General features: G+C 42.1%; 3 protein-coding genes across 3 annotated transcripts; 2 read left to right on the top strand and 1 right to left on the bottom strand.

Moving 5' to 3' along the window:
• The first annotated feature begins 1039 nt into the window (after nucleotides 1-1039).
• On the top strand, nucleotides 1040-12711 carry angptl1b (angiopoietin-like 1b). Its single transcript, XM_069164653.1, has 5 exons — nucleotides 1040-1143; nucleotides 5010-5848; nucleotides 7610-7803; nucleotides 8897-9167; nucleotides 9996-12711. Exons 2-5 carry the CDS (start codon nucleotides 5026-5028, stop codon nucleotides 10181-10183), a joined length of 1476 nt encoding a protein of 491 aa, XP_069020754.1. The 5' UTR covers nucleotides 1040-1143; nucleotides 5010-5025; the 3' UTR covers nucleotides 10184-12711.
• A 2902-nt stretch (nucleotides 12712-15613) lies between these two features.
• On the top strand, nucleotides 15614-21085 carry tada1 (transcriptional adaptor 1). The gene is made up of 8 exons (XM_069164696.1): nucleotides 15614-15699; nucleotides 16110-16201; nucleotides 16326-16391; nucleotides 17116-17210; nucleotides 17416-17628; nucleotides 18274-18425; nucleotides 18610-18766; nucleotides 19812-21085. The coding sequence occupies exons 1-8, from the start codon at nucleotides 15626-15628 to the stop codon at nucleotides 19956-19958; spliced, it is 996 nt and encodes a 331-aa protein (XP_069020797.1). The 5' UTR covers nucleotides 15614-15625; the 3' UTR covers nucleotides 19959-21085.
• A 426-nt stretch (nucleotides 21086-21511) lies between these two features.
• LOC138207467 (transcription factor Jun-like) lies at nucleotides 21512-23670 on the bottom strand. The gene has a single exon (XM_069164695.1). The coding sequence runs from the start codon at nucleotides 23297-23299 to the stop codon at nucleotides 22328-22330; it is 972 nt and encodes a 323-aa protein (XP_069020796.1). The 5' UTR covers nucleotides 23300-23670; the 3' UTR covers nucleotides 21512-22327.
• Between the last annotated feature and the right edge of the window lie 1513 nt (nucleotides 23671-25183).

Genomic DNA, 25183 nt, shown 5'->3' with positions numbered 1-25183 from the left:
ACAACAATTTTAGAATCGTTAGAAAAAGAAAAAGAAATATTTCTCCTCCCTTTCATAATTTTATTATTAGAATCAGAAAATCCCTGTTACACACAGCCAATCCACACACACAAACACATGTCCTCATATATGTTTGCATCACACACAAGCACCCACATGCCAAAATGCATGCACACACACACATGTTTCTACATCATAAGCATCCTGTCTTGATTGCTCACAACCAAAACTGTCCTCCCACTAGCTGAAGTATGTCTCCCCCACGCAGAGATTCCCCAGGCTTCAAAGCCTGTGCTTCCTCTTCAATCCAAAAACATTTAGCCGAGGGGCATTCTCTTTGTCTGCAAAGCCCTGTGCATATTGTCCTCATAACCAAATAAACACAGCTGCCAATAGCACTTGGATTGCCACGAGAAACACACATATCCCATATACGGGGTAAACACAAGGGATATGCTCATATCCAAAACAGACCTCCATTATTATGCTGAAGCTACCGGGTTGCCAGAATCACTCAGTCATTCGATTAGAGCTGATAGGTAACACATTTGTGAGGAGTAAGTAGACTATTAGAAACAGTTACTTTAGTTTATCTGACAGATGATTGTTTGTGTAAGAGAAAGAGAGAAAAAGAGGTCATTAACTTCCACAAGCCCCTCTGACAATATTGTGTGTGTGCAGACAAACGAACATTGTAAAAAAGCCTTAAGAAGATCATTTATAAGATGACAGCATGACGGATTTTGAGTGTGAGTGTCTTTATCACTTGCTGACTCCCAGCCAAATAGATTCATCCTTTAGTTTTTAATTTGTGTTGAAACATTATATCAGGAGGAGTCTTTTATTTTTTTTATTTTATAAACTTTACATGACATCAGAGGAGGAAGGCAGGGCTCAAACAACAGTGGGAAAAAAAAATCACACCATCATCCTCCCTCTTTCTGTGTATGGACCACCCTCTACTGGTCTCTCCTAGTGGACGGCGTTCGCTGGTGCCACAGCAGAGAGTGCATGCCCTCGTTCTCAATGAGAGCATAGGCAGAGGGAGAATGAGAGTGAGGGGACGAGAATGGACGGCATGAACCTGCAGAGGAGACACAACTGAGACACCTCGTGGACTCCTGACTGAACTCACTGACACAGGTTAGATTTTTGTTTAGTTTGATTTCCTTGAATATTTCATGAATGAAATGTTTCTTTTTATACTTTATGGTAAAGTGTTCAAAGTGCAGAATCCTTAAATCTTTCCAGTTATTATTACTTTTAAATATGGAGTTTGATGCAGTGTATGAGTATAGAACAATACCTTTATCGACCAACATTTTGGAAGGAACAAGACTCCCCTTGTCTTTCATGGCTCTAATGAAATGTAATTTCTACTATAGATCTGATGTAAACTAGTTGATCATATTCACAGTGCAGAGCTCATGTGTCATGTTGTCTCCTCAGCAGACAGACCTAATCAGTGGCACCATCAGAAGAACTTGTGGGCTAATTGGCACATTCCTAAAAATCTGCTGGCCCAGAGCAAAAAGCCACAACATAGTTTGACTGGAAAAAAGGGAGTTTCTGATTAGCAATATATTTATTCTGCAAGTCAGTTGCAGAGAAATGATGTGACTCATGTGCAGTGTTTGCTTCTTCAGGCTTTTAATGTTAGCGAAAAATTGTTTAATTGAGGAGCTTACCAGGAGACAGTTGAAGCTCAGTGGTCCCACTTATAGTCAGTGGGCTGATTGGCAGCGTCCTCCTACTCCTCTCGGCTGGGAAAACCAGCCACCGCAAAGTTTGAACCGTCTGGTGGCAAGGACTGTATTAATATAAATGAGGTGGCGGGATCTGGTCAGGTCTGGCACTGAGCAAGGAAAAGAGAGGAGAAAATACCCTTTTAATAAGTAAAAAAAAAAAAATGGCTGCTGTGGCCGACTTGATGAAGACCAGCAGGGTGTGAACGACGGAGAGGAACCCAGTGGTAGTAAGTGCAGATGTGCTTCATAACCCTGGCTCAGGAGCCTCTGCGTAAACACTGTCACTGCTGTCAGGCCACGGGCCTGCGAGATTCATATTGTGGTGCTGGAGACGTGCAGACAGACCAATTGCTGAGACAGAGCAAGTGAAGGGGATGACCTGTGATTACAGAAAGACAGGAAAAAGTAATCTCTGGGTAATAATAACTTAACTGAGAGAGCCGAGGTGTTTTCTGAGCTCTGACGCATGGACTGTTTTCCTCAAAGTGCCTTTTCCTTTGCCCTCATATACTCTATGGATAAACAAACTCCAGGGCAGAATCTTGTGTTGCTGAAAAATATTAGAGATTAATGTTGGCTCAGGCACTTTCTTTCTATCAATAAGTCATTGTGCTTCATGAAAACACAAAAAGCCGTCGGCCTATTTCCTTAAAGGCAAGTACATTTTTTTCCTATGACAATGATACAAGGGTACTATTCTGCTACAGCAGCAGTTTGAGCTTAAGTAATGATCTGGGATCAGTCCCGTTAACTGTGGTCAGGACTCTTCAATGCAACCAAACATCAAGACGAGACCACAGAAAGGATTTAAAGCCCCTGCTGGCTCTCTCTTGGAATCGTTTAGTTCTGCCTCTGTGGCATCTGTAAAAATCCTCAGTGGATTTGTTTCGGAGAGCATCGATGTGAAGTGGGTCATATTGTGTGCCTGTCAGAAGTTTTAGGTAAAGGTTACTTTGACTCCTTGGCCATATCCACCAGACAGCCTTCTAGTTGGAGTTGACTCGACGGGCCAAAATCAGCCTGAAGTTGGCTCGCCGTTGTATCCCCACTTCCAGAAGCCAAACCATGCTATTGAGTATAGGAGCAGGGATCTTTTACTTAGCATGCGCCCACCCCTGCTTCCTTCGTTGTGCTGTCAGAACCCATAACATCAAAACACATGCTTTCTTTCCAAAAATAGACACCAGAAAACATTACTCATAAATCAGGGAACCCTGTTCCCCCTGCTGCTCCTCAAACACATCAAGTTCTTTTAGTCCTCACCGAATTTAAATCTAGCGGTTTGTTGCAGCCGGGCAGAAATAGCAGGAGTTAAAATGAGTCAGTGAGGCCCAATGATAACCACCTGCCGACTTCTAACATTTTTACTCATTATTGAAATGCACATTTCTAAACTTTATGAATCCATCAAAGACTGTCACTGGGTGCTTGCGTCATCCATGAACACATTAACCTTTCTGTCAAATATGTTTTTTTTTATAAGTCAAATATTTTGTCAGACTCAGAGGTTTTAACATTTAAACTCTCCACATGAGTCAGTGCAGGTGTGCTCAAAAGCCGTAGATTAGATTCGTGGAAGGTCTGATCCACGAGATCTCCAGAAATATTAAAAACAGATCTAGACACTTGCACACGCCCAGACACCTGATACCGATGTGGTGAGGGCCATATTGAAAGAGAACCCATGAGGGAATGTGTTGAAAATACGAGTTAAGATAACAGATTTGTGGTAAAAGGGTGGAAATACTGTTACTCCACCATAATCGTACCAAAGGGCGCATCTTGCTAAGGGCAGGAGTCTGTGCAGTACCAGCTGTATCTGTGCCAAGGTCTGCTACTTTTCAATTTTTAATGCGCACTTATTTCATAATTAAACAAAACTCCTGTGTTGAGTACGTTCCTGTATCATGCCAACAGATACTCTTTGACTATTTAGGTTTTGCAGGCACAGCGGCTTTATTGAATTTAAGTGGATTAGAGGGGAAAAGAAAAACATCTGCACTACAGTGTGCCTGGTAGGAAATTTAACAAAACGTACTGAGTGGTAACAAAATAGAGATTTATTTTAAAATAGTCTCTGACTAAATCAAGGTTGTATTATTTTATTCTATATTTCTTTTTTGACAACAAATTCAATGAAACGACAAATACAACAAATCAATTGATCCTACTAACAAGTATTGTTTGTGTAGGCAAAGCTTACATCTTATTACTCTGTGCTATAGCTCTCCTTTGTAGCCCAAAAATGATTAAAAACACATCATTGAGACACACTTGGTAGATCCCGATATCACGCCAAAGTATGCAATATACCTGTCAGTCCACTAGAGGATACCGTGGCAGTGTCATGTTTAGCCTCACCTTGGCATGACCTCAAAGAGGGAGGTCACGTTACAAAGGTCATATGGATAATTTGATGTTATTTTCTTAATACTAACCAAATAGGTTTGTGAGCAATCGTAACCATGTGGTTTTGTTTTCTTAAACCTCATCACGTGTTTTTTTATTGCATAGATGAGTCATAATGTGATTGACCCAGTATACAGCAGTGGAGTATTACATGGTCATTTGGTGGGATGTTCGTTATGATTAACTTTGCCACTACAACAGTCAGGGTGCAGTTAATAGTCCTATAGCCACAGGAGGCTGTAGTTAGCCATAGTTGAGCTTTGCATTAAATGCTAGCATGAGCATGTTACAATGTAAAACGTTTACCATGTTCAACATCTTAATTTAGGATGTCAGCATACTAAGTTTGCTTAAAGCAAAGCACAGCTGAATCTGATGGGAATTGCATTAGTTTTGCAAGTATCTAGTCATAATGCTCTGGACCAATCGATATTTTGACCTGATGGTTGGGCACTTGTTAGATCAAGAAACAATCTGAGGATTTCTTTAGTCAACAGTATTCATCCTCTGGGGATCGTACTTGTCTGTACAAGATTTCATGACAATCCATCCAATAATCATTGTATTTATATATTTTAGTCATTACCAAAGTGGTGAAGTAACTGAGAAATAAAGTAACATTTACATGTAGTCCCACTCCTCGAGCATGGCTGAAAATCAAACTGTATATTTGTGAGCTGTTTTAAAGATTAACATCTTCAGCAGGAACCAGTGGACTCGAGGAAGAGTACCTCACACAGCGCAGAGAAGTTCGAGAAAATCGAGAGTCAGACTAACACTTTGGTGCTTCCATGGAAAAATATATAATAACACCAGCCTTATGCTTTATGCATGTTCTCTTTCCTTTTATAGAACTGTAGCTTGTTTGATGATAAAGAGAGGAGGAACCATGGGACCTGGAAAGTGGAGCCTATTTATTCTGTTTGGTCTGTCTCTCTGGAGCAGCAGTCAAGCCCTCACCAAGAACCCCATCCTTTCCCGGATACGAAGGGCTCCAGAGGCCAACGGAGAAAACAAGAAGTGCTCTTACACCTTCCTGGTCCCTGAGCAGAAGATCACAGGCCCCATCTGTGCCGCCCGGGGTTATTCAACTGACAAGGACCGAGTGACGCGCCTGGATGTGGCCTCTGTGCGTGACCTTCTGTCAAAGCAGCACAGGGAGATGGAAACTTTGAAGCTGGTAGTGGATGTGGACGGCAACTTGGTGAATGAGATGAAGCTGTTGAGGAAGGAGAGCAGAAACATGAACTCCAGAGTGACCCAGCTCTACATGCAGCTGCTGCACGAGATCATTAGGAAGAGGGACAACTCACTAGAGCTGGCTCAGCTGGAGACACGAATCCTTAATTCCACCACTGAGTCAATGCGCCTGGCTTCGCGGTACAGGGAACTGGAGGCCAAATACGCAGCCCTATCTGCACTTGTGAACAACCAATCGGTGGTGATTGGAGCACTGGAAGAGCGTTGCATGCAGGTGTACAGCCGCAGGTATGAGCAACCACCCCTGGGACCTCCACTGGTGCAGGTGGTGCCTGAGAACATTCCAGTCAATGTGCCACGTTTCACCAATGAGATCCAGAGGGACAACACCCGAGGGTTTGCACGGGAAAGGGGCTCTCGCTCTGGGCCATCACCCACAAGCGGTACCTTGGAGATCCAGAAACCTCCTCAGCGAAACTTCAGTACAGAAGGTGAGTAAGAAAGTGAGTAAGAGAGTAACCCATGCATCCATCTGTTCATTAATCCCCCTTCATTTACTCCTTGATTCAGTCATGAAAATCCAAAACAGTCATGGCAAAAATGTAGAGCAGTCATGACTTTGCAGGCCAACCATAACAAAATAATAACCTCTGACTTTGAATACAGCTGCAGGTGGGCCGGTGGCCTCGTTTTCAAAGGTTAAAGATTTGCAAGTTCAGCTGGAACTCAACTCCCCGCTCAATAGAAACAACACAAACCAGGATGGAAATAAAAATGTTGTAACATCTGAACTGGGGCAGGGGACTTAAAGCAAAGCAAAAAAAGACCGAGCATGATTCTGCTCATCAACAGAATTTCCTGACACATTTAGATTGCCCTCACCACAAGAATAATAAAGTGTGTTGGATTTTAGGGCAGCTGAGTATGAAAACGATCTTTTACACAACTGTTCCATTGCATGTGAGATGTAGACAAAACCCAGGCTGGCATGATAGGAGTCCTGCAAACCACAAAGTGGAGGTACTTCTGGTTAATGTGAATGTTCTGGAAGATGGTTCCTCACCCTTTAAATAAACTCACTTCCACACATGCTAATAATTAAAAATCTTGCAAGGAAAGTGGTAAACAAGAGGAACCTTCTAGACCGACATTAGATACATGTTTTCTATTATGCTGTCTCCTTGTGAGTTTTGTTCTTATTTCCTGTTTTCTCCCACATATTTGATTTTCTGTCAGACATTGACTTCAATGTTTCCTCATAATGTAAACGCAGGGTTGATGCTCTGACTAAAAGCTACCTTTCAAGTCTTAAGTGCAGTGACATGCAGTAGGCTTTATCTGGTCAGATATTGACCAGATTTCACTTAGAAAGGTGTACCTTTTTGAAATATACCTCAAAATATATGGACTACCAACAAACAGAGGTAAAAAGAAAAGCAGTGACTGCACCCCAGCCAGGTGAGGTTAGCTACAACACAGTTATAGTCTGAGCTAAAGCTTATTTGCTGACTTGTTATGACCTACTTTTTGCAGTTTAAAAAACATTTTATGCTCCAATCTGTAAATTGATTTTTTTTTTTTATGTCGAATAATCTGGAGCTAAATATCATGCTGCGTTCAAATGGAACTCATGATCTCGTGGTTACAACATGGGAAGTCGTGCGCACCGCTTGGCGTTCATGTGGTTGAATCATAAAAACACAGTTGCTAGGCAACGGCAACATGGACAGTGTCTAGAAGCCAAAGAAGCTAACAATTTAGTAAGCTAACAATGGGGTAATGTAATGAAGAAAATGCTGAGGCACAGTGGGAAAAAATGGGAAGGCCGTTGGGAAGATCAACATTCATATTACATTATGACATCATGTCAGAAAAACTCTACATGACTAAAATCACAATTTATTAGCTTTACATCCAATGAAAAATGAACTTCCATGTCTTATGGAAAATTTTGAGTTCCAATGTTGTGAATACCACATTGAGGGGGCCGTTAATATGGACTCTACTCATGGACACAGTAAATACAACTCCATTTGAACACAGCACACCAGAACCATTACCTACTGCTTAAAGCTAATTAGCTTAAATGTGATTAACTGTCCAAACAAGCTAAGTCACTTTCAAAACTGAAAACCAAGTATTAGCTTCATTCTTCCTCTTCCTCTTGTTAGTATTTACAAAATGTATCCAAGTCTGATAATTTTATCACTAGAAATCGTCTTTTAACCCTAAATCTTTTCACCCTCCTTCAGGCCCGTTCAGAGACTGTCTGGCAGCGCAGGAGGCCGGTCACAGCACCAGCGGCATGTACCTGATCAGACCAGACGAAGCAGAGAGGCCAGTGCAGGTCTGGTGTGAACAGGATATAGACAACGGAGGCTGGGTTGTCATCCAGAGCAGAAGAGACGGCTCAGTTAACTTCTTCAGGAACTGGGATAACTACAAGGTGATGACAATGACACTTCCCCTGCCATGTCTGTCTCTTTTTTCATCCCTTCTCTTAGTCTAATCTCTAAAGACTTGGCTCGTCCAGAGACAACAGTGGCGCAGTTATATGACCCATCTAGAGGAACCATCTGGGGTCTTTGGGACAATTTACTGAGCCTGAATCCTTGTATTTTCACTTACTGTAAAATATAACGCCCTGTCAGCAGCACTATTCATCCGAGGTCATTTGGTTTGAGATTCCCATTATGAAACAGTAGATGCCCCACTAGGAAGGTATGTTCCACAGCTCAATCTGCAGGCGTTTCTTTCAAAACCGCTACTACTATGGTGCCTTCCTGGATGGATGGATGGTTGGCTTGCTCCACCACATATAGAGTCCTCTCATCAAAGCCCTGTGAGAATGAGATGGAGTACATCGCTGCTGGCAAACTCTGCGATCCAGTGTTCCATTCAGCCTAGCCAGGCTTGTGCATGTGTAACTGGAAGCTAAATTGCTCTCTTCAACATTGATTTGCCTCTGCGCTCTCCCACAAAGGCACCACATGTACAAACACAAACACGCACACACACACACACACACACACACACACACACACACAATCACAGCACCACAGAGGAGGCCCTGAACTGAAACCCTACATCGTTCATCATCTGCTGGCTCACCCAACTAATCCACAATCACAAACCTCAACCTCCTCTTCCAAGTGAAGTGTTCTGGAGGCACACGGCCAGATGTAGAAGTCTTGCGGTTATTCTACTAAGTGCCCAAGCCAGTTTCGTTATTAGCTGTGATCAGAGAGATATGTTTGTTTTAAGAAATGAACCAGATTAAGGATAAATCCTTATTTTACAGAAAAAAAACTCTGCAGCATGTCTTAGACGTCAGAAGGGTTCTTTTGCCACAGTGCTTTTTTAAATTTAGAAGTATTGAACTACAGGACCATGACAAGAGCACCACCAAAACAAGTTTCTTCACAAGAGGTTTTATGTTCCTAAACAACACTCACGTTTCAAAGCTCCCCAGGCGGCCGCATGACAAACAGCGCGCATTATTTTCTGTAAACCTTCCTTTTCATCTTCCTTTGACTCAGAGCGGCTTTGGCAACATAGACGGGGAATACTGGCTCGGCCTGGAAGGCATTTACAACCTGGGGAGGCAGGAGGACTACAAGCTGCTGGTGGAGCTGGAGGACTGGATGGGAAAAAAGGTCTACGCTCAGTACAGCAGCTTCCACCTGGAGCCCGAGAGCGAGAGCTACCGCCTGCGGCTGGGCACCTACCAGGGCAACGCCGGGGACTCACTCAGCAGCCACAACGGCAAACAGTTCACCACTCTGGATCGAGACAAGGACGCCTTTGCAGGTACATCAAACTGGAATCTCTTTGTGCATATAGTCTTCTTTGAAGTGACTATATTGAAATTTCAATCTTCTCTTTTAATTTTGTGGCCTTATGATTATTGAAAACTACAATCTGAGTGGTTTTTAAGTATTAAGATTTTTTTAAATTCTCATTTTATATAATAGCTGACATACAGTAAAGATCTATTTATTGGTCAAAAATCCAATGCTTTAAAGGTAGTTTGATAAACATTTCTAGCACATTCTTTAACTGAGGTTTCTCAGACAGGTAGATTCCAGAATGACCCTAATGAGAAGACCCAATGAACACAATGTGATGCATAATAGGTTTTATCCCTGTCAGTCCCATGTTGCCTGGAATCCCACAATTCCATATAAAACAGTTCATTCACTTCCTGTAGAAAATAAATAGTGGTAATCTCTCACTAGAAGTGAATACATTAAATTACATCTGCCATTTTCTTATGCATCAGCTCACAAATTAACAAGTGGTATGTTTGTTGGCAAAAATTATTTTAACAAGCAGCTTCCAGTGACTTTTTGGGAGACAAGCAAAAATCCTTTATGAAATTTAGAGTGATATTCTCCAGAAAGCTCCACAGTAACTTGCCTAAAGACTGGCAACTTTTGTGGAGGAGAAGATCATTATTTTTGCTTCTGGAATTCTGCTTTTGAGTCCGATAAAAAAAACTAAAAGGTCAGCTTGACTTGACGAAGTGGTAGGCTGGAAATGGGTAGGCTGTGATTTTCCTATAAGACAAACTCGAATGTATTTTCTCTACTCACACTTCATCATTGAGCTAATCCCCCTCCTGTTCCCCAACTACAGGTAACTGTGCCCATTTCCACAAAGGAGGCTGGTGGTACAATGCGTGCGGCCAAGCCAATCTTAACGGTGTCTGGTACACCGGAGGTGTCTACCGCAGCAAATTCCAAGACGGTATCTTCTGGGCCGACTACGGCGGAGGCTTCTACTCCATGAAGTCTGTCCGCATGATGATCAGGCCCATAGACTGAGAAGATACTGTAAACCGAGCTGGTCAAAGGGCAGCTGTAGAGGCCCGGGCGAACTTGAAACTCATTATAAATTGTGACTCTATATGTCAATGGTAACTGGTTGATTCTAGATCGAAGAACCGCACCAATGGAGATTATCAACCATCAGGCACAGACCCTACCTTCGACCTGTCACAGACTTGGACTCTGAGTGACCATTATTCTTTTTATATTATAATAGATGCACCCATAGAAGGATTTAGGGGACATGACTGTTTATAGTAAGCCATACAGCCCCTTTAATCACATAATACATATGATGGTGAAGGGAAATTAAGAATAACTACCAAAATGTTGCCTTTTAATAATGTAAACTGTCCATGTGATTAAGAAACCAAAGTATTTTCCTCATTATTTCATGGAGAGTAGGCGCCACATCCTAAAAGAAAATCATTGGTGCTCAGTTTTAGTGTCACAGGATCTAAAAGCAGTGCTTCCTACCTCGCCAGGATAAATATCTGGAGAAAGCACTCATATATGGCATTTAACTTGCTATAGTTGGAGCTGGAAAATACAATTTGTTAATACCTGTAAAGATTATTTTGGCTCTATATTCACTGCATCTAAAAGACCAACCAAAACTTTAAATTTAAAATGACCTTTATATTGCATGTTAAATTACTTTGTCAAAGTGCAGATGACCAGAAAGGATCATTTATGTGTATTATTAACTTATCATAACAGTGAACAGGGCCAGGTGTCCAGAGGGAAAAGTAAATGATCCTACAGAAAATAGGACTAATTTCCTCCGCTGTATTCATGACAATCATTCTCAAAGTGAGCTCACACGTATGGAAATTGCTGTAATATGTTTTTCTCATTTGGCTGTTGATTAAATTTCAGTATGACTCCAGGAAACACAAGCATTGTTGGGGGGTAAAGAAAAAAAAGATGAAATTTAGTTTTGAGTGGTTTTCGAGCACGAAAAATATGCCGACCCAGCGTGTTGAGAGTTATAGGAATTGGGACAGACAACGAGAAACACATTTCTGAAAACCAGACAGGATGGAGAGAGAGAGAGAGAGAAAGAGATGAGAGAGCGGCGAGGAGAGGAGGGGATGAACTGGGATGGAATCGATCCAAATTTCCAAGTTATTTTTTTCCACCTTACTCCCACCCCCCAATCTTCCTTTCAAATACAGAGAGATGTACATTCTTTCCACACAAAAGTGCTTGAACAGTATGTTTTTGTAGAAAATGTCCTTCATTGACAAAGACATGGGTCTCTGTACTCTGTAATCACCGGTATGGATGGAGAAACTATCCCAGAGGAGAGGGGAGCGGAGAGATTTTAACTGGTGGGTGTGCTTTGAACAACAGCCCTGTATCCACAACACACATAAAAGACAAGCAGCCTTTGGTCTCTGATCTGAAAATAGACTCATATTGCAATGTCTTTTTTTTTCTTATTGACCACAAAAAGCCTTCACGCCCATCCCTTTAAAAAAACAAAAAACATATAAAAAGCAATGAAAAACAAAACAGGGATCCAGGTCAAACCCAGCTGGACATGGAAACATGTTTATGGGCATGTAAAAAAAACCAGCATCTAATAAAAATGGCATCATAATCTTAGAATTAAACAGCAATAAAAACTAAACCTGATGAGTCACAATGTTTGGCAGAACAATGTTACACAACTAACAGTCCGCGGAGAACATTAAGGGTCACCTGTGGGGATAATATTATTAAATTAGTTTCAAAGGAGCTGTTTTTATGTGCCATGCTGATTTATACTGTTAACCAAGTCATAACTGGTTTGAATTGTTTGGAGTGAGTCATGCCAGTGCAATGTTGTTTCCCATCAAACAGATCGTCTGGGAGATGCAAAAGAAAATTTACCACTCAAATTCAGAGCCATAATTGCATTTAACAAGGAGAGTTTTCTTAAATATGTCTGTCATGGGGAGGCAGATGAGTGCATCACTGAGGCATCTCTCTTCAAGTGGTGGCACATTTCTGTTTTTGACTATTCGGGCAAGTCATCAGTTAAAGTCGCAACCTGGAATTAATGACTCCTTCTTTCACAGCACAACTTCTGTTTCCTGAGAGTAAAGATAGAGTGTCCTATTAGTTTTTATTTGTTTAACATTTTTGGAGAATATTTATTCAGCTGGCTTTTTCTGAACGTGTGCTCAGAAGACCCATACCATTCTGTGCAGTAGCTAAATATAAAGCTACATTTGCATAGCTTAGCCCATAAACTGGAAGACTCAAGCTTACAAATGTACACTATTGGATTTGTAGAGGAGTAGTTTGACGTTTTGGCATATGCATTTATTTCTTGCAGAGCGTAAAATCAGATGATTGACAGCTACCACTCTCATGTCGCCAGCAGGCAGTTATCTTACATTAACGTATAGACTGGAAACTGACACAGGCAAGCACTATTCAAAAGTTCTTAAAAAAAAAAAAATCCCCCCATCAGCAGCTCTAAAGCTCACTACATGTTGTATCTTATTTGTTTTCTTCATAAAAACATTAAAGACAAGTTCTAACAAACAAAGTTCTTTGCTAAGAAATAGTATGACACATAGACGCCTAAAGCAACTTGTTATTTTTAGTTTGGTTACTGTGCAGATGAAGAAAGATATAAAAGGTAAGTACTGAGATTTTTTTTTTTTGTGCTTTTTTTTAAATTATTATTTAACTTCGGACACAGCCAGGCCAGCTGTTTCCCCTTTTTTCAGTCTTTGTGCTAACTGCTGGCTAACTGCTGGCTTCATATTCAGCATACAGACAGGTGAGATGATGTTTTCATTTCACACTCAGCAAGAAAGTAAATAAGCAGATTTCACAAAATGTAAAACTATTCTTTCACCACAACTCCAATCTAAGGATTTGAAGTAAACTAAAATTGAAGTGTGGCCCGTTGACCCACATAAGGTCAAGAGCAGGTTCAGACACTTCTCCGAGCATTGTATTGAACACATAGCCATCTTAAATCCTACATTTGTTTGGGCCGTCTATCTTCTCCACAGACACGTTGACGATCATTAAAAATGTGATGATAGCATTGATTTAATTTCAGTGCACATTTTCCCAGCTTGAATAAGGATAAGAAATTATTACGGCCACCTCTCTATCACAAATCTGCCTCTAAGCCTTCAGTCCTGCCAACCCCCCGCCCCCCACAGACAGCCAGTGTGGGTTGCCCTGTCACCACAGGAGCGGTAACTGAAGTCTTTCAATAAATTTGCCCACACCACACTGAACTCTCATTTTTTAAACAAGCTCATGGAGGTATGTAAATCCCTGATTAACCCACAAAACCAAACAGTGAAGGTGACATCCTTGGCTCCGGTGAGGGGACCACACTCAGTCCAGTATACCTGGCCAGCAGACGGGGGATGGCCGAGCCGCTGCTGCAGTGTGGTCGTCTCAGAACCGTTGAAGGTTTCAGAGGTGAAAGCCCTCCTTGTCACTGAGTGAAGCTTCTCTGTCTGGGAATTTCACCAGCAGGCTCGGGAGATAGACAGTTCACTGCTGTTTGCCAAAAGAAATCTGCTGTTTGGGGGAAACGACCATGAGAGTGACTCATTAGCCCTCAAAGCTCAGTTAGTGTCAAACAGCAAATCAACAGACAGGATGTGGAGCTGTTTTCTTTGAAAATAAGCACCATGAGTAATGTTTGCCCAAAGTGGGACAGTTAAACAACTCCATAACTAAGTCCGTTGTGCCCTTTTGATTTAAAGCTTAACAGACACTTGTTTAAGATGGAGGAACATTCGGAGGGATCTGGGAAGGCTCACTTTGCTGTAGACAGCAGCAGTTTCCACTCTCCTTTGCTGGTCTGACACAGAATGGTATCTTACTTAGCTGTGATGCACACAAGCAAGGGTGGACAATGTGAAAATTAGGGTTTTCTGACAGAAATGTCAATCTCGGCTCCAAACCCAACTCAGACATAACAAACAAAGGAACTCAACTTGAGTTTCAGCGGCTATTAACAGACATTTGGTCTGTTAAATACATCTAATAGTGACCCCAAATTCAGATGGTTTTCATTGTTCATGTGGTTGGTATGACATGCTTGTTTATTCTAGACTCAAACCTTGAAAGCATTTATGTGATCAAATGGATCTCCTTTGTAAAGACGTGTGACCTCAGAACACTGTAGTCAGCAGTATTCACTGAACTGAAGACCCTCTAATAGCCTTCAGTGTGAATGTTAACTGTATGTGCTCTGGATGTATGAATCCACTTAATGTGATGAATGGCGTGAGTCATGAAGGGCTGTTTAAGACTTCGCGACCACCTGGGGAGACAGAGCTGAAGGAGCGATCGCCCTGACGACTCAACTGTTTTTATACCATAGTTAAAACAGTGAAAAACAAAAAGGGCCTCCCAGTCTAAACCCGCCTGAGAGAGGTATGAGCCAAAGAGCCACAAAAGACAACAGAAGGAGCCACAGAAATGCTTTAGTGGAGAAGTGGAGGTCAAGCTCTACTACAGCATAATAAAAGAAGAAAAATATTATCTAATCATTTCATGTGGAGTTCATATTTTAGCTGCTGCATTAGCAGAAGCCAAGATGTGTGACTTTTGATTTGGTTAAAATGGGATGCGATGCAAATCAAGACATCTTTGTCCAATTATATCAAAACTACATTGATTCTGGAGGACGGATGATGGCGGTTACTGAGATCATTAAAAGGGGTGCTTCTGAAGTTAAGGGCCCAACAAAATTCCACTTTAGATTAACCTTAATGAGCAGTAAAATATTGGAAGATGTTAAAGCTGGGAAAGGGGACAAATTAAATTTACTGACTTTGTTGCAAGAGGTTGCAACACTGCTTCCTGTCCTTAAGACATGTTTTTTAAGGGGTACAGTCATTTTCTTGTTATTGATTGGCCTTTCACATGAGCCCTATAGCCATAATTTAAACACATCAAGTCAGGCTCCGGTGCCATATGAACGTTTGAAAATAAAGGGTGCTCAATCTCACAAATAATGTGCCGCAAAGCAGCTGAATATACGTTTAAACAACGCTATACTGCCATCTAGTGGATGAGTGGTTCTACTACAGAAACGTTCAACGGTGTTCATGACTTTAATTTAATTTATTTTAATTGTATGAATTATCATTATGAGAAAGAACCTATTTGATTTGTCCCCATAATTTGTAATTGTGTTTAATTTATCTTAAATTTTATCCCCTTATTTATCTACCGTTCGTTTTATTCTCATTTAATAAGTGAAATGTAATCATGTTAAATTAAATTAATTAAAGTTATTTTTTTTTTGTGGTATTCACTGTCCAGTAATATGTTTCACCATGTTTGTAAAACTTAAAGACAATTACGACAACAACAAAAAAAAGTTTACAAAACACAAATAAAATAGCAAAAATTCATCGGTGTCGCTGGGTGATGACGTAACTACCAGAGTTTGAGAGCGCCATGGCAGCCCATGCTAGCGAGCTGGAGATTGCGAAGAAGAATTTAACGGATGCAATTGGCGATAACGTCAAGCAGTAAGTTAAACGTTGTTTATCTGGGTTTGGTTGTTGTTTTTCTGATTCTTGTGTTGCGCACTCGTCACATCTCTGTTCCGCTTAAACGCTTAAAATTATGCACATTAGCAACCGGCTAGCACTCGCTAACGTTAGCTCCCCGGCAGCGTCGAGAAGTCGCTTCTCTTCGGTGTCGATCAGCTGCAGACGTCTTCATCTCGTCTTGTGGGGTTTTTATCAGACGCCTCTTCTCTCAGGATACGGTTTGCAGGGAAACCGGCATGAGGATGTTTTAAATAAATGTGTTACTTCAGATCTTAAACGGGGAAAGGCTCCTGAGTGTTGTGACGTTGTGGGATGGAGGGACAGGACTGTTGTTGGACGTTTTGTTTGTCCTCTGTTGATGTTTGGTGTTTGTGTCCTCCCTGAAGTTACTGGGCAAACCTGAAGCTGTGGTTTAAACAAAAGATCAGCAAGGAGGAGTTTGACGTTGAGGCTCGGCGTCTGCTGGCACAGGAGAATGGTGAGTATGCAGGAAAAAAACACATGTTTTATATATATAAATATATATATATTTATATTCGGTGGTAATGCTTTCTGTAAAAACTGTCTGATTCTGTGTTTCTCTCCCTCTTCTTCTTTCACAGTCCATGTTCACAACGACTTCCTCCTGGCCATCCTCACACGATGTCAGATCATCGTCTCCACACCAGGTATGGCTTTAAAAAAAAAAAAAAAAAAAATACAGTGTATGTCTCTGAAACTGCAGGTGAGCTTGTGTTTGTGTGGCCAAAATACCCGCCGCGTACAGTGGGTGATTGATGAACATTAGGTTGGTTGAAAAAGCTTTGGCTGGAGTCTGGACTCACCGGTGACTGTGGTGGAGAGACAAACCTGAAGCAAAGGACGGGGCTATACTGGACAATACCAAACAACCTCCTGGCGGGCCGGAGATGCAGCAGACGGGTCATCTTGCTGCAATGCAGGACTGAACATTTCAGGAGATCCTTTGTCTGCACAATCCTCAGGCTTTACAACACCGCAGTGGCTGATGATCCGAGCTATTTTGTCCCCTTCCTCTCCTTTTATTCATCCGTTTATTTATCTATTGAGTGGTTGATCTTTGTAATCTTTTCTATTCTTAGCCCTGTTTGAACCCACTATTACTGCTGGCTTTTACTATTTTTTTTTTTTGTTGTATTTTACTGTCCTGCCTTTTAAATCTAGACTCGTGTATCTGTGAGCAACTGAAAACCTGAATTTCCCCAAGGTGACGAATAAAGTAGCTTTCGTTTTTTTTTTTTTTTAGGAGCCAGTTAAAGACTATCGATATGGAAAATTCTGAATATTTTACTGAAGGGAAATATTCATCTTCATCAACATCTTAATTTGTGTCTTCAATGCCTGCTGTGTTGTGTGTTCTTTTCTGACCTCTAGAGGGCGCAGGGCCATTACAATGGCAAGGCAGCTGTGCTTCAAAGCCTGGCAAACCAAAAGGAAAGAAGAAATGTTCCTCCAGACAAAAATTTGATGTAAGCCCTTATCCATTTCCATCGTTGCAGACGTTTGGTTAACTTAAGTTATTGGCACTCTGCTCAAATTTCCAACAAGTTAATTTCCCACATCGTGACTGGGTGTAAGGGTTTTTCAAGGTCAGTGGTATCTAATCCATCAGCGGGTGATCGAACGGCTGACGGACTGTATTATTTGGATGTTTATGTTGGTTTGTGTCGGCAGCATCGTTTCCAGCCTCAGAACCCTCTGACTGCGGCCCAGCCGTTCAGCCCACGAGAGGCGGGGGGCGAGGAGGAGGAGCTGCGCCTCAGCGCCCACACTCTGCTGCTGCCCACGCGAGGTCAGCTGGAGGCCCGCATGATGGTGACCGCCTTTGAGCTGGGCCTGGACAACATCACGGAAGACGCCATCAGCACCATGATCTATGCTGTTGAGGTGTGTAGCAGCTGTCCACCGGGAGAGTACAGGTGTATGTCTGGGATGATCGAGTTTGTAAATACATGTCTTGATGGACCCATAGCTTCAATACAATCTCATAAAATGTGAGAATGGTGGTTTTTCTTTCCCGTTTTAACTTCACTATTCTTTGACATTCTCTATTTAAACATTATGTTGTGGCTTAAATGAATGGAGAGGTTTATCTTTTTTTTTTTTTTTTTTTTTTGCATCATCTGCTTTGTAGTTTGTTTTCTCAGGAAATGGCACAAAGCCTTGTGGCTTAGTCACACTTAGGTGAACTTACATGTGTCCAATTCACATAATAATACAGCCTCTTATCAAACCTTTTACTCTCATGAATCTGTGACTGTCTTTGCACTGTCCAGCATCTCTTTCTCCATACTGTTAGTATTATTTTGTTGAGTTATAAAACAATAATATAAACTATATTCCTGAATGAGGGGTCCATCCTGCCCCCTCTCTCAAACTGGATGAACATTGATCCTCACAATTACGCATCAACCTTCAATCAGATGAAACTCTGTACGATGCCCAGAAGGTGACTCAAAGTACTGTTTTCAAATGAGTAAAGACAAATTTCAATCTGCCTGTGCCATGACTCAGTTCTCCGATTTCTTTCAGCACCACTTGAAAGATGTCCTGACTGCTGTAATCACCCGGAGGAAGGCTTACCGGCTAAGAGACGGTCATTTCCCTTATGCCTTCGGCAGTGATGTCACACCTCAACCTTATCTGAAAAACAGCCTTGCTGCCTATCACAGTGTTACTGAATGGTAGGGACAACAATGGGCTAAGATAAGAGAAAGCATTTCATGCAGATATAAATGTTTTTGGTATTTTTAAACTATGTTTACTGTACAGTTAACTGATTTTCTTTTGATGTCAGTTAAGACTAATAAGAGTATATACAGGAAAACATTTCAGTCCACACTGATTTTCTTTTGTCCTTTCTTTTAGTCCCCCACCAAGTGCTTCCCTCCCTGTTGGCCCTCCAACTCAGGTGTCCCCCGATGAGGCAGAGCAACAGGCTGTTCACCTGCTGGCTTGTTCTGCTGACGGTCTTCCCGCACCCCTCCCTCCAATCAGTGTGTTTGACCTGCTCGAGGCTTTACAGGTAACACAATGTGCTGATGTACATAATGTCCCAGTCTTCACACTTAGTTTATTTGGAACAAAGCAAATTGAATTTATCAAATTGATTTTTGATATTTCAAAGGCAGTGTACACGTTTGTTTTCAAAGCTTGGAGGTGAGGTCCATTTCATTAATGTGAAGGTAAGTGATACTTGCACTGTGCTGTACTGATCAGTTTTGGTAAACATGGTCATGTACCACCTCTGCTTCTTCTGAAATTTGATGCCATTTTGTACCTTGAGCTCATGAAGCTATCTAGAATTTTACAGACATTATATCCAAAACTTGAGCATGAAACTGGATATTGTTTCTAACAGCAGGAACAACTGGTCACGTATTCTTTCAAGCTAAATCGCCAAACATTGCTGATCTGTGATGATTTGCTGCCGTTTGTTCTCTTTTTGATACATTTGGTGGTTGTGGACTGTTAGATGCACATAACAAAGTGATTTTGAAGACATGGACTTGGGCTTTAGGAAATCCCAACAGGCAGCTTTAAAAATGTACTGACTAAACTATTAATTGGGGAAATAATCTGTAGATTTATCAGCAATTGAACTGCTAAACTCAACTGTTGTTGCCCAAAAGTCAGGACCCAGGACTTAATATCTGTTTCCACATAAAGATATAGTATTTATACTCTGCTATGAAATTCTTGTCTGAAATGTGAGATGTTTCTTTTTATTTTTGAATTTCTAAATTTAATTTGAGCAAATATAAGGGCTGGATAACAAAATCAAATATGACAATATTTTTTACCCAATACCTTTATTGATATTTAGTCCATATTTTAGGGTTGACTGTTGCTGTTCTCACAGAATATTTACACTGAGATTTTTTTCATAACCATCAGTAATATGGATATCATGACCGTAGAGCAGCTGGAACAGTCTGGCATGTTTAGAAAATTACATCAATTTACTGCAGTGGTGCCTTAAAAACCAGGAAAAGATGACAATTCTGACTTACTGTTTAACCATCAGACCTTTAATTGGTTGAATCATCTTTGTAACGTGTCTGACGTAGGTTCACCACGGTGTGATGCCCTCCCACACGATGTATGCCCTCAACATGGAGCGTATACTGTCGCGGCTCTGGCACCCCAGCCACGAGGAGCTGGAGCAGGACCACGTGCACCGGCAACGGCTAGCCGCTAAAGAGCTCGTCAGCTGAGAACCGCTGACATAAGACTGTATGGACTGTGGATATCATCAGGAATCAAACACAGGAACAGTCCCCACATGAAAATGGATGGGGAATGTGTGTTTACAAAAAAAAAAAAGACTTGTGAGACCTGGAAAATCACATCTGTGTTGCACAGAAAGACGAGACGGAGAAGGAGGGGAACCGAGATGAAACAAAACAGTCGAACCGCGATCACAGAGTGGGCAGTCGGCTCCGGTGGCCAGTCAATCTGGCAAACTAGCACTGAAGCTGATTGACGTGTCTCCTCCACCAGTTATTTCAGTCAGCAAAAATCATCATTTTGAATTTCTTTCCATAGTGAGAATATAATATTGTGGGAAAGTGAACGTCTGTGTTTGATTTTAGGATATACCAGCAGCTATGAGTACTGAAATAGAAAGTAACATTCAAGCCCAGGTTGCACAGTATTAAGAGTTTAGTTTTTTTTCTGGGTTAAGATGGCTTGATAAACAACAACATGACTGAATTTCCAACAGTTCATGCTGTTCATGTTGTCAGATATGCACCGCAACTGTTGATCAAAACACCCTATAAGGACGCAAAGCGGCCTATATCTAATCAAGACAGCATTGTGTATAAAACCAGGTCACAACACACTGCACCTATACAGGATTCAAAATATTTAAGCGGTCATAAAGGTCCTGGACATTATAGGTGTTTTAGTTTAATAGCTAATTAGACCTCCTGTCAGGTTGATGGTTACTGTGAAGGGAATCTAATCAATGTACCAATTAACAGGTGCAGCTGAGACGTCAGTCATGCTCCGTTTGCTGCAGTCCTGAGAAGAGCTCAATCAGACAATAAGTGAAAACACCCGTGTGTGTTTATGGTGGGTGGAGCCGGGCTTTGTGCTACTCGTGAATATTATTTTGAAATGGTCTCGTAATTATTCCTAAAACATTTACTGCTTTCTGGTGTCAGGGTTGGTGGTCCACTGTGTCTGCAGATGAAGTTGAAATTTTTCTTTCAACGTCTGTCCCTCTGTTCAGGTTAAATGTATGTTTTTTTTTGTTTTTTTTCTACACCATGTTTGTTACTTATATTACAGAGTAGTTAAGAAAACAAATAAAAACGCGTCTTTGTTTTCGTACAAACTTAAATGATTCCCTTTGTACCTCAGCACACTCCTTCCAAGTATGTAAACAGATCTGCCTTTGCTTGTGGGAGTCCACCAGCTGTAGTGGGAGGACGCTGACGCTCTCTCTCTCTCTCTCTCTCACTCACTCACTCACACACACACACACACACGTCCCACTGCGCACTCGGGACCTCTTGCCATATTTGGCAGCCTGAGGACTCACTTCCGACGCTTCGCCGTCCAATAGGCGCTCGTGTAGACTCGCCAACCATTACGAGCACCTCGCGCAGCACTGATGACTCAATCTCCCGTCCGCCCCAGTTCCTTGAACAACAAACACTTCATAAAACGCACTGTAAGACTATCCAGTGATCTGCTCTCGTAAAACCTGCCTAATGCTGATGTAATTTTAATCGGGCACAAAAAAAAAATACTCACATCACCGTGTCCAACATTTTATTTCGTCATATTTACAGTTAAGTGCTCAAAATACTGCGTACAAACATTATTACAAAGTGTTATTTCAGGTCTAACATTAGTTAACACCTATATCACAAAGTTGTATGAACATAAGTGTTAAGAAAGTAAGGCAGTTTTTTTTTGTTTTTTTTTTGTCAGTAAACGCTACACACACCTTCACGGGTCCTTGCGTAAAGGTGTGAGATTTTTTTTTCTTTTGTTAGTGTTACTCTGTACATATAGTCGCTGGTGCTTGGGATACTCAGTGCTTGACTCGTATGCATACATTGCTACATGACATAGTGGGAGATTTGCAGGGCAAGGCCTGGTTCACATTGTGTTTCTTTTGTCTATGCAGTTTGATCCCACACCAGCCCTGACACTCTGTCAAGACGCAGGACGCAGGATACGGGCCACATTCAAGTGATAAGGTATGGACACTTGCCATAACACCCTGGTTTTGACTGAATACAAATCTGATTTTGTAGTTTGGGCGTGAAAATAAGATATAAAGATAAGAATTAGACAGATATATGTAACAAGTCACATCAGAGGCATATTTAGAGCAAATGTTCCCTCTGAGCTGTGTGCGCCTGTGCAATAAGTTTGGTGGCTTCTGCTCTGTAATAATTCACCATACTGACCATCACCATCTGTGTGGATACAGTCTGAGCGCAGAATTTGGTGGGACAATGCTCTGAGACGCAGGGATTTCCCTAAAAGACTGAACAGGCCACTTTAAGCTGCATTTTGGTCCCCAAGCAAAATGTCCGGTGCTTTTTTTCCCCCCCTTGGCAGTCTAGTAAGCTTGGAGCTGCTGCGTCAAAATGAGCTGGCAGCCGCTGTTAACGTGGTCCATGACCTTTTGCTTGAGCAGAGCCAACTCGTCCCGGAGGACGTTTGCAGAGGAAACCAGCTCCGTGTTTTGGTTCTTCAGGTTTTTGACCCTGTCCTCCAGCCGAGAGATCCTCTCCAGCTTCCTTTTCCGGCATTTGGACGCGGCCACCCTGTTCCTCATGCGCTTCCTCTCTGCTTTGATGCGCTCCTGGTTCTCCATGTCGATGGGGGAGAGCGGCGGGGTGTCACCGGACATCTCGGGCACCGTCTGCGGTTCCTCTTTGAGTGCATGTAGCCGCCGTTGCTGCGCCGCCGCCATCTGGTGGTCCATGTGGTTGTGGGACGGCTGTGGGGCGGCTGAGTAACTTGAAGGCGGGTGCCTTTCGCTGGCAGGTGCAGAAGCGGAGCCCACGGCCCGGCTGAAAGTGCTCAAGTTTGTGTACTCAGGAGGCTCCGTGCGCACCGTGCAGCTGTAGGGAATCCCGCTGCTCTCGGGCGCAGCGGAGCCGGATGCCATGCTGTTGGTCGCGCCGCCGGTCTGCGCGTCGGGGTGGGTGGCGGGGATATGCTGCTGGTAGTGGAGCTCAGCCAGCGCCCTCACGAATCCTTCAGCAAAGCCCTCCTGCTCGTCGGTGATGTTCTTGGGACAGACGAACTGGGTCGGCGTGGGAGTCGTCAGCCCGCTGCAGGACTGGATGATCAGCCTCTCCAGTTCAGGCGAGGCCAGCTTCAGTAACCCGACATCAGGGGACGTCAGGATGTCCAAGGCCCTGGCGCCCAGCTGGGGTTTGAAGTTTTTCGGGTCGTTTAGGTTCAGGGTCATGGTTTGTTTGAGGGTTTTGGGGTTGAACCCATAGACCGCCGGCCCGTCATGCTGAGAGTTGGAGGCATTCACGGCTTCGTCGTAGAATGTCGCTTCCATTTTTCTGGACATAAAGTTTCGATCGCCCTGAGGGAGGGTTTTTTTTTTTTCTTTCACAAAAAAAAAAAGTCCAAGATCGACTGTTTACATATGTCCCGTGACAATCTCGCAACTGTCTTTCGGTAGAGTCTGCCTATTGTTAAAGTTCAACTCACTTGACAACTTTGTGTCCCGAGAAAACTTTTCTTTTGTGGACCGAGCGGTCATCAATAACAAAAAACGTCTTCCTCCGCCGCCGATCCTCAGTGGTTTTACACCTTAAGTATCCTCTTTGATTTGTCCTTCCTCCCAAAAACTAGAAACAGTGCCTGAATACGGGTAATACTTTCTATTGCTTCCAACGTGGAGACGAACTTTATCCACCTCTAAGCTGCAGCTCTACTGAAAATAACAATGATGTCATTTCTACGGCCTGTGATTGGCTGCAGATGATTTGGTGGGCAGGGTCTGTCTAATGACATGCAGGTTGCTCTGACAACTAGCCATATCCCCGCCCCCCCGCGATGGCTTATGGGATTAGGTAATGCAGACAGTGGAGCAATGTACTCTGGGATTACGTAGTGTTTTTGAATATTTAGTTACCCGCTCAATTAATAGTTACCCATCCCAAAAGCGAGCCGATGGTCCGGGTAGTTTAACGCTGATTAACAACAAATCGGTGTTCTTTTAATGAAATCTTTCTGATCAGAAACGGTTTGCCTCAATATTTGTAAGTTTCACAGACATCAAATCCAAATTTACTCCATTATAAAATGCAGAAACCATGAAATCATTAGTATACATCTGGTAGGACGAATTTGACAGAAGAGATCAGGTCAGTGAACGCTGGTTGGCTGGTAAAGTAGGGTGAAAAAGAGAGGAAGGAACATGAGCCTGACCTGCATCAGGAGCTCTTTTATTGTAAAGAACACACACAGAAAACGTGTTCCTATAACTGTGCATGCCTTAAGTGTCTTCCCGAGTTTTTTGCAGTGTGAGCAGGATGTGTTCTCAGCAATTTATGTATTTACTGGCCATGTGCTGATTTACACACACCGCTGAACCCAGAAAGAAGCTCCACAAAGACAAACAAAAAGAATATAGCCCGCTTAATGTGTAGGGGCAGGTGGGTGCAGGATATGGGAGAGCATACATACACTACACACACATAGTTTTGTATAAGGATACTCCTTGTAACTAAGATTTGTTACCACTCATTACACTGATGCACCTTTTTGTAAAGTTTTCATAATAATATTGTCCTGTTGTAATAAAAAAAATTCTGCACAATTAATATTCCCTTTTTCTTTAAAACATTGTCCTATTGTTCAATAAAACTGAGTTAGCTGTTGACCAACGTGATAAGAAAATACAATCCCTTTTTGCTGCACAGACTTGTGGCACTTCTTTTCTTTTTTCTGATCCTTAATGGACAAATTAATGGAACATTTCATAAATAATAGGCTATTTGAACATGTTTTTTTTTAGTATCTTTGTAACCACAGGATGCATGTTATACTTTGTGATGTTTGATAAATAATAGTGCAATGGCTCTCCAACAAATAGCGATACCTGGTAGCTCTCAGGCTACTGTTGGAGTATGTGCATGTTGACTATCAATTTGTTATGTTCACAAAAAATAAGCTTATTTAGCTGATTTGGTGGAGCTCAGCTATGTGAATAAATGTTACCGTGTGCTCCTGGACACAGTGACATTATTTTGCAGCAAGTAACTCTCTTAGGAAAAAGGTTTAAGATCCCTGCTCCAGAGGAAGGAAGTCAGAAAGCTGATCTATTAAGCGGGGTTATCAGTGTTTTTATTGTTATTACTCAGACTTGATCTTAACTTACACAAGTGTGAGCCCTGCATGATAACCTTCCTGTTCCTCAGCTCATTACATTCTGTACTTCACGTCT

The sequence above is a fragment of the Embiotoca jacksoni genome, unplaced genomic scaffold (genome assembly GCF_022577435.1).
Source record: "Embiotoca jacksoni isolate LCO1_2020_lvr unplaced genomic scaffold, fEmbJac1.0.p SCAF_31, whole genome shotgun sequence".
Taxonomy (NCBI): domain Eukaryota; kingdom Metazoa; phylum Chordata; class Actinopteri; family Embiotocidae; genus Embiotoca; species Embiotoca jacksoni.
This window is presented reverse-complemented; position numbering and strand designations above follow the sequence as displayed.